This window comes from Parasteatoda tepidariorum, chromosome 6 (assembly GCF_043381705.1).
Source record: "Parasteatoda tepidariorum isolate YZ-2023 chromosome 6, CAS_Ptep_4.0, whole genome shotgun sequence".
NCBI classification, from domain to species: domain Eukaryota; kingdom Metazoa; phylum Arthropoda; class Arachnida; order Araneae; family Theridiidae; genus Parasteatoda; species Parasteatoda tepidariorum.
In genome coordinates this window covers 64,228,297-64,243,166 of record NC_092209.1, presented here as the reverse complement: position 1 = coordinate 64,243,166, position 14,870 = coordinate 64,228,297, and the positions used below count along the sequence as shown (strand labels likewise).

The window sequence follows — 14,870 nt, the reverse complement described above, 5'->3', positions numbered from 1 at the left end:
CTACGTCTTTATTATGTTCTTTATTATTTTAGAACTTAGTTTTTCAATTTTACAATTATGATATTTTAGTTATGCTGTTTAACAATATATATATAAATATTGCAGTAAGCAAAAGTAACGATTACATAATTCATTACAATTTTGAAGACAATTTGATTTGATTATAAAAACAATTTGATAAATATAATACACTTTTTACTGATGTTTAAAAACTAAAGTTGCTAAGAATATTGGAAAAACTAATGGCTTTTATTGTTTAATAAAGTAAATTTTTTAAAAACCTTTTTTTTTTTTAATTTTTTTAACTCAGCGTTGTAGTATCACGAATAAGAATATCTTAAAAAAATTGCTTTCTAATTAAAAGGCAAACTATAGATCAAACCATAACAGGAAAACGACTACAAACCCATTTAATATCGTTCTTTGAATTTTTTTTTTTTAAATATTATTCATTGTTGCACCATTTTTTCTCACCCACCCTAACAAGTTTTAATTTTATTTTCCAGGATCGATTATGATCGAAGAAATTCTAGGAAAATAGGAAGGAAGAAGGAAAAAAAAGGGTGTAAAACTGGATATGTTTGTTTGAAAAATGAACATGGCCTGTCAACAGTTCCCCACTCTCTGAAACAATTCTTTAGAGCTTTTGTCATTTCATGCAACACTCCGGAAAAAAACACATTTGTTAGATTTCGAAACTTTTATTTATATAAAAGCTTTTAAAATATTTTTTCTTCATAAAAAACTCCAGTTGCAATGAAAAGGTTTTTAATGGAATCCACAAACTATTTTCTTTTACTTTTACAATTTTAATGCATTTTTATGAATAAAAACCGTAAAACATTCTAAAAATTGCATAAACAAACCCTACTAAAAATGAATTTGCGTATGACTTGTACCTTGTTCAAAAAATAAAGTTTCGGCTTGTCTTCTTTGAATATTAGTTTATATTATAATTATTATATTATTTTATTATTATAATATTTTATCATTGTTGTTTATTTTCTATGCTGTTGATAATTTTTATTATTATTGTTTTTTTATTATTATTGCTGATTATTTTATTATTAATGGTGGTTACGTATAATTATTGTAATTAATGTTATATTATTTTAATATTATTGTTATTTACTTTCATTATTGTTGATAATTTTTATTGCTTATGTTGATCATTTTATTATTGTTGTTGTTTATTTGTCATTATTTTATTGTTATTATTATATTATTCTATTATTTTATTATCATTGATGTTTATTTTAATTATTTTTTCTTTATTATTATTATTATATTATTTTATAATCATTGCTTATTTCATTACTATTTCATACTATTTTATATATATATTTTATACTGTAAAAATGCTATTTTATAATTAGTGTATATTTTATTATTTTTGCTTATTTTATTGCTTTATTATTGATTTATCCATCATTTAAATTTAAGTTATATTTTACATTTTTTTTAAATTTGTCTTATTTGAAGTTATTAGTCTCATACACTGAAAAAAATGCAACCATATATGTTTTTGAGGTAAATTAAATGCATTTTTAGTGCAGAACTGTAGTTATCGGGTAAAAAACTTTATAAAATCAATAAAATAACAACTGTTTGAAAGGAATAGAGCAAATATATTACTAAAAATGTTTAGTTTTTTTTTAAACGAAATGTTTTTTTTTTTTTTTGCAAATGAAGTCATAAATTGATTCTAACACACATGAAAATATATGTTGTTTGTAAACACACAAAAAAAATTGAATAAATAAATAAATAGAACTATAACAGTAAAAAAGTAAATAAAAAGTGAGAATATGCACTGCAAACTTTAGTTTGCTTCGACACCAAAAATGGTGACAACTATACCCATAAATTTTTTACATTATACTGACAGCTTTTGCGTACAGAACTTTTAATAGTATCTTCGAATTGAATTGGGAACATTTCGATATATAGGATATAGAACTTTTAATGGTGACTTTGGATATCTTTGGAAAGAAATAAACTTTGAGGGTCATTCATAAATGTCACTTTTATTTTCAATATTATTGACTGTCTCAAAGCGTCACACTGCACCATACCTCCTTTATCACATGTCACGCTATATTGCATTAAGATATACACTGGAATAAAATTCAATGTATCTTAACGTTAGTAATTGTGGCAATTATCAAAGTGGAGTTCCAATAAGTGTTCCACTACTTCTTTATCACGTAATCACAAAAACGGTTCTTTATTTTCCCAAATTCACAAAATGAGATAATTTTTCACAATTTTACGAAAACAGGACCCTCCACTAAAAATTTGGAATACCTATGAAGTAGGATAATTAATTTTATTATAGTTTTACAATTACTCTTTTGAAAAGCTTTCTAAATTTCGAGAAGGATGAGAATTATAATAAACTGCAATAATCAAATAAAACCTCTTTAATAGAATGCTTAATTAAATAAAATACAATTATAGGCATTATTCTAGAAATTATTACACTGACGAATCGTTAAATTAATTAATTAAAGGATAATCGATTTACTTTGTCTTTCAACGAGTAAATTATATTTTGATTATGAATTCAAAGGTATTTTCAATTAGCAAAAGGCGTTAATTTTCGAAAACCCTGTTTTCTCTAATAGAATCAATAAAACTGGAACCTTTTACTATCGGCGTCTAGATTAATTTGCTATCTCCAGCGCAACAATCGAACAACTCAACCCTCATCGAACTTGATCAAACAACCAATCAAGAGTTCATACAGGGTCGGGGCAAGAAAAGTTAATATTGCATTTCTGTCTCTGATGATGACAATCGTTTCCCTGATTGCGATAGCCCTGCAGCCAAAGGTTTGCGAATATTTCCTTAATAAGAAGATAAGAATTTATGAATTGCTATAATATGAGAAACATTTTTATAATTGTGAAACGAATAGAAAAAAATAATAAAAATTAAGTTTTCTGTTTGGAAAGTTAGCAATTATATAATAATTTACTTAATAAGAATATAACGTTTTAAGGATTACATCATTAAAATCTATTTAAGATAAGATATTATACTTCTATATATTTCATTAATCTATTATAATTCAAATATTTACATCTTAATCCTTATTTCATATATTTATATTTCATATATCTATTATATTTCATATAATCTACTATATTTCATTAACACGTTGAATGCCATGCTAATTTTACATGGCTTGCTCGTCTGGCCACACGGTGAATAACTAAAAACTAAATTTGCAAATATTAGACATATTTTGTCAGTTTTTAAAAGGTTTAGCATGACATATCTGAAAAGAGTGGTGAATTATATAAGTCCACAAATTGTTTAGAAATGGTGGTGGATAAAAATCTACTAAATTGAATTTATCAAACCAAGAATCACAATTAATAAACTACCACTTAAAAATATTTATTCGCTGTCCGGAGCAAGTTGGCATCTCTGTGTACATAAATAAAACTATTTTGTTGTGTTCTATATTGCATTAATTTCTTCAAACCATTTTTGTAATGATAATAATATTAAAAAAATTAAAAATTTACTCGAATTATGTGTTTCTGAGAATCTTGGCTTCGCCGGTCACCGGTGACCCCAATGGCATTCAACGTGTTAAAACATTTATGGAACAAACACACAAATTAATAAATTGTGTGTGTTTCTTTAAATGTTTGAATAAAGCTAACAATTACATAGTCATTTATTTAATAAATGATTATGAAATTATGAAACTAAGAGTAAAAAATAATAAATAGAAAGTTATCTTTAATGTTTGAAAAGTTAGCAATTATAAAATTATTTCCTTAATAATAATCCTCATACCGCATTTTCTCCTTATACATCATATATCTTGATATAAAATACGATTTAAACAAATTACGTATTTACGTTTTAAGGCGTTCAACCCTTGCTCAATATTTTTTATTGCAAATTCATTATTACAATTTTTTATTATAAATATATTTTATTACAAATGTATTTTATTCCAAATATTTTCTATTTTAAATAAAATCATTAATTGTCAACAATATTTTTTTCCTTTCCTTTTTTTTCCTGTGAATGCTTTCAAATTGAACGCCCGCAACCCATATCGAAAGGCGGAACGCACGAGACAGGTGGTAAAAAAAGTGTTTTTTACAAACAAGACGCAGGTGCATTTTTTGAATGAAGCCTCGTCGCACTTATTACCAACCAATAAAATGTGTACCCACACCTCCATTTTGTAATTCGAGAACGTTGTTTACACCTATAAAAATTCAAATAAGGCGTCTGCTTTCAGCACGAACCAACAAAGATTGAAATTATTTGAGGTGACACGCGTTTTAGTTTCTAAGAAATGAAGTGTTGGCGATAAAAAAAAAAGTAGATATTAATACAACAAGGTGAAATATGATAAGGGTTAGATTGCAATTAAATGACCTTGAAAAGAATTCGATTCTTCTTCCAATATGTTGTAAAAAGATTAAAAAAATAAAATATATAAATCTACTCAAATGTACGAAAATTCTGAGAAATATTCTATCGGATAATATTTTTTAAAAAAATCTTCAAATGAACAAAACGACTTAAGAGAGTTTATGAGAGTGAATATCTCAATACTTGAAATTCCGCGTATTGACTTAGAAGTGTGTTTACAACTTTATTTAAACTAAAAAATAAGAGTTAAAAATTAGAAATAATAATAAAAAAGCAAGCAAAGTAAAAAGAAAAAAATATTCAAACTGTTGTAACAATTATTAGTACATTTAAAAGATTGACAGTAATGTTAGCGGTGATTCTGCCCCGAAGAACTTGCCATATAAGGAAGTGAGCTTTAGAGATCATTGCTAAATACACATTATAAAATAGCATCCATAGAAAATATAATTGAATTTTTATATATGAACTTTTTATTGAGTTTCATAACTTTAAAATACTTTGGAAAAGAAATACCATGAACATAAAAGAAAACTATAAAGTAATATTAAAAGGAAACAAAAGAAAGGAGAATTAAAGATTCACTAAGAATACAATAGAAAAACATAATAGCAAAGTATATTTTTTCAAATCATTTGAAATTGGAAATAAAAAAATTTAAAACTCTCTCATTTGAATGAAATTGCATTTGAAGGTAGAAATCATTAAGATAAAAGATTTATAAGAAGGTAAAAGATTTAATGTAATTTAAAGCCGAAATTACTACTGAAATTGAAGGTAAAAATTCTTATTGGAATTTAAAGTAAAAACATTAAGACGTAATGTACAATAGGATCTATACTTTAACACAATATGTTTCAAATAAGCTCAAATAAACAAAACAAACATTAACATCCAAAAATAGAGATGAGTTTCATTTTTTCGACAGACTTTTATGCCTCTTTCGTCGCAAAAGTATTTCTTTTCCTTTCCATCTGGCGTCAAATTGAGATTTCCTAACTTAGATCATTTTTCTTCCCAAGTTAAGAAAATAGCAATTTTTATCTTTACGCAGAATCCCTTCTCAGCATTTCCCCGGCAAATGAGGTTCCAAGGAAAGTAAATTTCGACTCGACGAGTGGCGAATCGAAAAGATTTTGAGATAGGATATAGGATCCTTGGATTCTTTTGTTGTCCCTTCCGAAGAATAACCATAAATGTGAACTGTAAAGCTGCGAATCTAGATTCAATCTCTCCACGAAACGTTTCTGAAGATTCGTCCAGTTCTGGAGAACATACTAGATCATTTTTATGAGTTATTATTCTGTCCGGAAAATGTGTGCTCCTGTTCTAAATCATCAAGTATGTCAAAGAGCAAACTCATATTTATGGATGTCGAAATATATCAACCGATGCTCAAAATATGTTTTCAAAGATATATTTGTTTACAAAACTTGTCAACATCTTTTGATATTACTTTTCATGAATATATACATTTCATAGAGATGAATTTTCGAAAAATATATTGTAAGTTTGCAACTTAGACCATAAATTTTAGCCATAAATGTTAACACAGTTAGAAACTTTGGAATATACTCATAGTATGGAGAAAATTTGCTGCAATCGTGATACGGGGCAAAGTTGAACCATATTTTATTGTATATTTGTTCATAAAATTTTTAAAAATCTTTTGGACAAATTTTCCTGAACAGTGCATACATATATTTCATAAAGATGAATTTTTGAAGAATATATTGTATGGTTTACACTGTTAGAAACTTCGGATTGTATTCATAGTAACGAGCAAATTTGCTGCAACTATAATATTATGGTGCAAAATTGAACCATGCTATTGTACTTATTTGTTTATAAAATTTGTCAGCATCCTTTGATGTAACTTTTCATGAATATATACACTTTATAAAAATAATTTTTTAAAAAATAGAATGTATGGTATCCGCAGTTTCTAACAGTGTATAATGCACTGTTAGAAACTGCGGAGTATATTCATAGTTTCCAGCAAATTTCTACAACTGTAATAGGGCGTAATATTTTTTGACAAAACCTGTCATTTTATCCAAAACTTATTATATTTGTTAACAAATCTTAAAGCTTTGTGGTCCTTATGAACATAACCATAAATGCGAACTGTAACCTGCAATTTCAGATTCAATCTCTTCACGAAACGCTACTGAAAATTATTTCAGTTCTAAAGCAAGTACTCGAGAATTTTTATACGTTATTACGTTAATTACGCCGACCGGCCTGTGTAGGGGTCAGTCAACTGGCTTTGCATTAGAAAGGTTCTGGGTTCGAATATCGGGCAAGGCACGGATGTTCTTTTATTCTCTGTAATATCTGTCCTTATTGTGGGAGCAATGTTGGCCCACCAAAATGGTGCCCCTGGAAAAGTGGCCTACAAATCTACCCTTCAGAAGCCTATATTGACGAAAATTAATTCTCCAAGTGTGCATTGGGGGTGTAAATTCCATCGAAACATTTTATTGCAGTACTCTTAAATTTTTCCTAAAATATAATTAAATGTTTAGTAAATGTTTTCTTTAAAATATATTTCTTATAAACAATTATAAGAAATATTAACTTATTATCAATCTCTTTCGAATCTTTTTCTAATAATAACTAAGCAATATATATAAAGATTCGAAAATTTTCCTAAGTTATCTCCAACAGATTCTAAGTAGTCGAAAAAGAAGACAATATAACAATTATTGATAACTTTGTTATTAAGTAACATTCCGAGAAATGAATTAAGTAATGACGTTGAGCCGCAGTGACTGATGTTAAGAAAAACAATTATTCGTACTTGCAAATAGTTGTTTATCATAAAATAGGTCAACTTACGATATAATTAATTTAATCAATGTTATCTAATAGGTGACAAATAGATAATCTTCAAATAATAGTAATTAATAGATGGCTAAACAATATTTTCAAGCTAAAAAAAAGGAAACAAAGCAATTTTTCGTGAATTTTGTGATTTTTCGTGAATTTTGTGATTTTTTGTGAATTTTGTGATTTTTCATGAAATGTTTGTAAACAAATAACTATAATAGTGGTTACAGAAAGTCTGTGAGATAAAAGATTCATGTAGTAAATAGAAACATTTTGATATTTTTTGGTCGATTGTTGTACAGTTGTAACATTTTTTTAAACGATTCTGAAATTAATATTGTATATTTCAACGCATACTTACGATACTTCGAAATATTTCGATATTACGATATTTCAATAAATTTCAAAAACATTTTGCTGTTTCAAAATTCTAAATTTTCAAAAAGATGAAGAGTGATTTACTTAACTTCTAACTTTCCTTAAAAAAATTCATAATATTTTTACAAAAATTACGAGTTCTAAACAAAATGTGTTTTTATTTCTAATGTTTTAATTAAAAAATAAGTTGCTTTACAAATAATGCAGGTCAAAATTAGTGGCTTAAACAAATAAAAAGTATTGAAAAAAAATAACTAATCAAATAAACTTTAAAACATTGATATTGTGTAACAAATTTCGTTCATAAAAAGAAAACATTGTATCTGTCGTCTGCGTGTATATTCTCACGTAAGTCAACCAAAACAAGATATTAGACTACATTTTTATGCAATGATAAACAACACTAATCTGTGATCCATCTACGTAATTAGTAAATTGAGATACGAATGCTTGAACAATTTGTTCACGAATGTTAATAGTCTATTTAAATGGTTAATTTGAGAAATAATAGGAAGCGCGATGGTGTGCAAGTTTACAAGAGTGTTGGAATGGACTATTTTACGGTGTTCCACACTAATTATTACAACCCAATATCATCCATCATTATTTAACAACAAAAACAATAATAAGTATTATTTGTTTTTATAACTTTATTTCCTAATCAGATATTTCGATTGAGACATTTTTATTATATGGCACAAAATGTGATTGATTTCCTTGATGATTTATACTTTATGATATTAGGTCATTTTTTTATATTATCTAAAATAAGGATGACGATTAAGAATAAATAAGATTTTTTTGAATAATTTCATCGGATCATAAGCCGATTCATCGTTTATGGTCTATTATATTGTTACTTTTAATTATTTTTATTTTGTACAATCGTTGTTAAATTCCGAGCTAATACTTACAAAAAATGATGAGCAGAATTGTAATTTTAAAAAAAACAATGAATATATGGGGCCAAATTTCATATCAATAGCAATTTCGTGAAATTTTTTTAATTAAAGTATTTAATTATTTAGAATTTTTTAATATTTAATTTTAATAATTTCTTTCTTTCTATTGTGTATTTAGCTACAAAATCAACACCATATTAATAAAAATAAGTTTTTTACTCAATGCAAACAAACTTAAAAACCTTCAAGTTTCTCTTTTTTTTTACGTAAAAATGATATCAACTACTGTCATGAAGGCTTAAAAATTTATTAAATCTGAAAAAGACTTGTAAAAATAAAAATTCTACAATTTACAAGACCTTAAAGCTTCGGCCAGTACATGTGTCAAAATTTTCATTTAAAAATTATAGTAAAATAGCCGACAACAGTCAATCCATCCATTTAACCGTAAAGTTTTTTATAAGGAACATTTTTTACCTTCATGGTTTTGAAATCGTTTACAACTGGTATGGTTTAAAAACCATGAAAACAACGGTTTTTTGACTATTTACAACTAGCTTGGTTTTAAAACCATAAAAAAGAAATTTAACTAAATAGTTTAGGAGCTTTATGGACTTGCCATCTGTGCGTGTATGCTAGCATCGTATTTTAATAGTTTAGGTTTTTAATAGTTTAATAGTTTAGGGTTTTTGGGAGTGCAAATTTGGGAGTGCAGGACACTGGAAACTCTTCGTGTGTTGAAGGGAAAGCAGGAAATATTGTGGTGTAACCGTTGGGACTCGAACACTGGTTCTGTCGATCATAAGAGTGACAAATTAGCCCTCTTGGCTATAATATGTACCCAGTTGCAAAGAACTAGGAAGCTTCATTAGGTGGACCTAGTTGGTAAGATAAAATTCTGGTTGTGTCACCGTAATAGGTGAAAAGCCATTAATAAACAGTTTTTCTCACAGTTAACGGTTTGAATACCATCATATTTATAGTTATTTGACTGTTTTGGTTATATATGGTAAAATAACAATTAAATAAATTGCCATTTAACCGTTTTTCTGTGAAATTTCTAACAGTATATGAATAATGAAATAAATATTTTATCAAGTACGTACATTTGGAAATTCCAATAATATTAAGCATGGAACATAAATTTTTATTGTTCTTTCTTTTCTTTTAATTCTGAGCAAAAACGTCAATGACACGCATTTATTGCTATTAACAGGCAACAAGAGAAAATAAAATAGAAAGAAAACCAATGCGAAAATAAACAACCTGAAAATATTTTGAATGTGATAATAAATACGGTAGTTTATTCAAAACTATCCGTAAAACGTGAGATGCATAAGGCCACCTATGTTCTACAAATCACGTGAATTTGAAGGGATCGCTATAGTTCAACTAATACAAACGCGCATGTAGAATAGATGGAAAAATCTTTTTAAGCGGAACACATTAAATACTCATTCTGAAAGCAATAAAGTTTTTATAATAAGAAATAATAACTTTTCAAGATATTAGATAGCAACAAATTTAATCCGTATTTAGAAAAAAATGGCAAAAAAATTTTAATTTCATTAATTAAGCATTTTCATTTCTAAACTTTTTTAAATATTTTAATAAATTTAACTCTACAGACTTATTTTTTATTTTTTTCGCTCAAATCAGTTTTAAAATCTTGGTACGCAAAGTGAAGCAAAGACATTGGAATCCTACACTAAAATAATCTTAAATGGAATGTTTAACAAGAAAATAATGAACATGATTTTTAAATAATTGAAATAAACAAAAGCAATTTCAGATTGCCCTTACATTTCAGAAATAATTTCAACCCATTTTCAGAACAATAACATGCTTTAAAGCTCCTTTATCCTTTACTTCTGTAATATGCATATGTATATGCATGAAATAATTTTACTTCAATAATTATTTTCTGCTAAAGTAATATGCTAAAAGAAAGAAAAAATAACAAATTTTTAAAAATTATGTTTGTTTATCGTGAAGCGAAATTTTATATAATTACCAACAAGAAATACAATTTTCTTTAAAAAAAAACAATATATATTTGTTATATAAAAATTACTGCTTTTTTTTAACAACCAAACAATCCTTTTATTGTTCCACAACAAATGTTTCGAATTTATTTCCAAACAGTAATAATAATAGTATATAAAAAGAAAACTGATTGCGAAATATTTAAAGTTTCCCCAAACAGAATTCATATAATACTTCGAAAAGAATCTTAAACAAATTTTAACATTAATGGTTAATATTAATCAGGGTTACTTAGGGAGAAATTTGGGTCCACCCTCCACATTATCGTTAAAACGGCTCCTCAGTAATTAATCTACAGAAAAAAACGGATACTTCCCCATATGGTTAAAGTTGATTATATATATATATATATATATATATTGTATTACCGCTTGTTATTGCTATCATGCTATCAACTTTTGTCTTGCACACGAACACGTAATACTTTTCCTAAAGCAACTGAGTTTGTGGTTAAATAGCAAACTTATTTCGTGCAATTTTGGAATGAATATAAAGCTTTTATACACACATACATTGCATTGGTCAAGACGTGTTTAAATCAATCTTATATTCACCCTGATCATAAAAATTGCTGTTTAAGTTTTAATAATATTATCGATGAATACGGAAAAACTTGCTTAAAGCACTTCATTGTGGTTAAATGACAAGTAGCTAATTTTACCTTAGAAAGTGTTAGTTAAACATTATAAATATCGTTAACTTTTTTTTGTATCTTATTCAAATGAGGAAAAACTATCTTTAAAGAATTACCTTTTCATAAGTTTAAATAACAAGTAAGCAAACTTCAAATAATAAGAAGCTNCACGTGAATTTGAAGGGATCGCTATAGTTCAACTAATACAAACGCGCATGTAGAATAGATGGAAAAATCTTTTTAAGCGGAACACATTAAATACTCATTCTGAAAGCAATAAAGTTTTTATAAAAAGAAATAATAACTTTTCAAGATATTAGATAGCAACAAATTTAATCCGTATTTAGAAAAAAAATGGCAAAGAAATTTTAATTTCATTAATTAAGCATTTTCATTTCTAAAATTTTGTAAATATTTTAATAAATTTAACTCTACAGACTTATTTTTAATGTTTTTCGCTCTAATCAGTTTTAAAATCTTGGTACGCAAAATGAAGCAAAGACATTGAAATCCTACACTAAAATAATCTCAAATGGAATGTTTAACTAAAAAATAATGAACACGATTTTTAAATAATTGAAATAAACAAAAGCAATTTCAGATTGCCCTTACATTATAAAAATAATTTCAATTCATTTTCAAAACAATAACATGCTTTAAAGTTCCTTTATCCTTTACTTTTGTAGTATGCATATGTATATGTATGAAATAATTTTACTTCAATAATTATTTTTTGTTAAAATAATAAGCTAAAAGAAAGAAAAAATAACAAATTTTTAAAAATGATGTTTGTTTATCGTGAAGCGAAATTTTATGTAATTACCAACTAGAAATACAATTTTTATTAAAAAAAAACAATATATATTTCTTATATAAAAATTACTGCTCTTTTTTTAACAATCAAACAATCCTTTTATTGTTCCACAACAAAAGGTTCGAATTTATTTCCAAACAGTAATAATAATAGTATATAAAAAGAAAACTGATTTCGAAATATTTAAAGTTTCCCCAAACAGAATTCATATAATACTTCGAAAAGATTCTTAAATAATTTTTAACATTAATGGTTACTATTAATCAGGGTTACTTAAGGAGAAATTCGGGTCCGCCCCCCACATTATCGATATACGAATACGTAATACGAATACGAATACGTATATACGAATACGTAACGAACACGAACCACACGAACACGTAATACTTTTCCTAAAGCTATTGAGTTTGTGGTTAAATATCAAACTTATTTCATGTAATTTCGTGAATGAATATAAAGCTATTACGCACACACATTGCATTGGTCAAGAAGACGCGTTTAAATCAATCTTATATTAACCTTGACCTTACAAATTGCTGTTTAAGTTTTAGTAATGTTATCGACGAATGTGGAAAAACTTGATTGAAACATATTGTGGTTAAATGACAAGTAGCTAATTTTACCTTAAAAAGTGTTAGTTAAAAATTATAAATGTCGTTAACTTTTTTTTGTATCTTCTTCAAATGAGGAAAAACTATCTTTTAAGTATTATGCTTTTATAAGTTTAAATAACAAGTTAGCAAACTTTAAATAATATTAACATGAAAGAAGCTAGAAAAGATTATGACGTATTCGTCTCGAAACATCTTTATACGAAAAAGGGAAATAACTTTCATGGAATGTTTTTTAAATGTTTATTTTAAGCTCAAATCATAATTAAATAAATGGTTATAATTGAATAGTAAATAAAAAAAATCGTATAACATTTATTACATACATACTGAAAATTTTGGATTAATTATAATTATAATTTTTTTTACCTTCAAAATTATTACCTTGTCTACATCGTTTCTAATAAATACAACTAATAATTATTTTATTAATTCAATAATTCTTATAAAATGAAAACGAGGGTAACTTCAACTGTGACTCATTCATTTTGCTTGGATAAAATAATATGTAACTAGACACAATCATAGGAACTTAATTTGTTACTCCTGATAAAAATAATATTCTGACACATTTGTGTGGAATATTATTTCTGAATTTTATATTTTTATTAATAAAAAATATTTATTTATTAATTACAGCTTTAATTAATAATAACTATATAACTTTAATTGTGACTCATTTGTATTTTTCAGGGAAAACAAACTTGATACTTGTATTTCTCGGATATCTATTAGGATAACTTATTAGGATATCTATTTTCAGAGAGTATTAGCATAAATTACTTTCGAAGAAAAAATAATTTATTGATATTTTTTTCTATAAGTTTCAACAGTTAATAATTTATATTAATAATAACACAATTGATAATAGCATAATTGATAATAACACAATTGATAATAACAATGTAACTTTAACAGTGATCATTCATGTTTTTCGATAAAAAACAAACTCGACACATTTTTATCTAGTTTAATTTGATCCAGATATAAACTTATTAGAATATCTATTATCTAAGGGTATTAGGATAAATAATTTAACAAGAGAAAATAATTTATAAATATTTTTTTCTATCATGACAAGAATAAAACTAGAAAACAAAACTTTCAAATCAAGATGGAAATCCTTAACTTCAACAAGTTTGAGTCAAATTTAATTTCTAAAATTAAAAAAAAATTTAAAAAATGAATAATTTTTTTTTCAAAAAATATTGCTTTATTAATTTTTAATCAATTTAAAAAAAAAATTAAAAAAAACAATTGCTCTTACCTTTCCAAGAAATTTTCCTTTTACATAAGTTGTTTTAGTTCCAGGGTCAATAATATATTCTGGTAAATCTTTTGCCAATTCCACTATTTTTGGCCTCGGTGGCTTGATTGCTAACATTTCAGGATCTCGGTTATTTCCTTTGGATAACCACTCTGCTTTAACCACATCAACAGGGGTGAGCAGAGTTGTTTGCACCTTACTTGGTTGCCCCATCCCCAAATATAAATTCACAACACCAAACCAAAATACTCAATGCCGGTACGTATTTCATTCGAATATTCGCTCTCTAAAACGCTCACCGACTTTATTCCACTTTTGTCAAAACTCGGAAGTTTCGCACTTCCGGTGACAATTTTAAGAATCGTTTTCAATTCTTTCTGATGAACAATAAAATAAAGTTGGAAAAGAAACAATGACAACGATTTTAAATGAAACACTCGTAAATTTCTTTTCGAAGCACTAGCTCTTGTTTATTTATCTTTTTGTTTTCAAGTGCAAGTCCACTCACCCCCGTTTAGATCAGAGAAAATTGCACTTGCGTGAGTCACATGCGATGATTCCGTAAACAGAAAACGATTTCAACTATCGCTAACATGCGGTAGATATGATTTGAAATGAAGAGAACTATCGCTAGTTGCTTAGGTGTTTTTTGGGGTTACAGGTGGCGATGAAAATACTCGTTTCTCGCCAATGAATAACGCCAAAAGGATTGTTTGAAGTTTTCCTCCCTGCATTACACCTGCGTGAGAAGATAAAAAAGGTTCAGATTTTTCGTGGATTAGGAATGATAAGTTTGAGAAAGAAATGTAATATTTTCACACGTTTCTCATTGATAAAAACACTTTCTTCCTAGATAAGTTTGAAGAAAACCGAAACTATTTGATGTCGAATTTAATTCTAACGTATTTCACGGTCGTATAACCTTCGAAAATTAAGTTTTACGAGTAATTTACTTTTCTTTTTTTTAAAAAAAATGTGA

At 26.5% G+C, this 14,870-nt stretch overlaps 1 protein-coding gene across 1 annotated transcript in view; it reads right to left on the bottom strand.

Moving 5' to 3' along the window:
- The window catches only part of LOC107443667 (serine/threonine-protein kinase PLK1), a 184,303-nt gene extending 169,794 nt beyond the window's left edge, over nucleotides 1-14,509 (bottom strand). The window contains exon 1 of the mRNA XM_043051302.2: nucleotides 13,892-14,509. Within this exon, the coding sequence (XP_042907236.1) occupies nucleotides 13,892-14,104 (213 nt within the window). The 5' untranslated portion in view covers nucleotides 14,105-14,509. The remainder of the gene's footprint in view (nucleotides 1-13,891) is intronic.
- Between the last annotated feature and the right edge of the window lie 361 nt (nucleotides 14,510-14,870).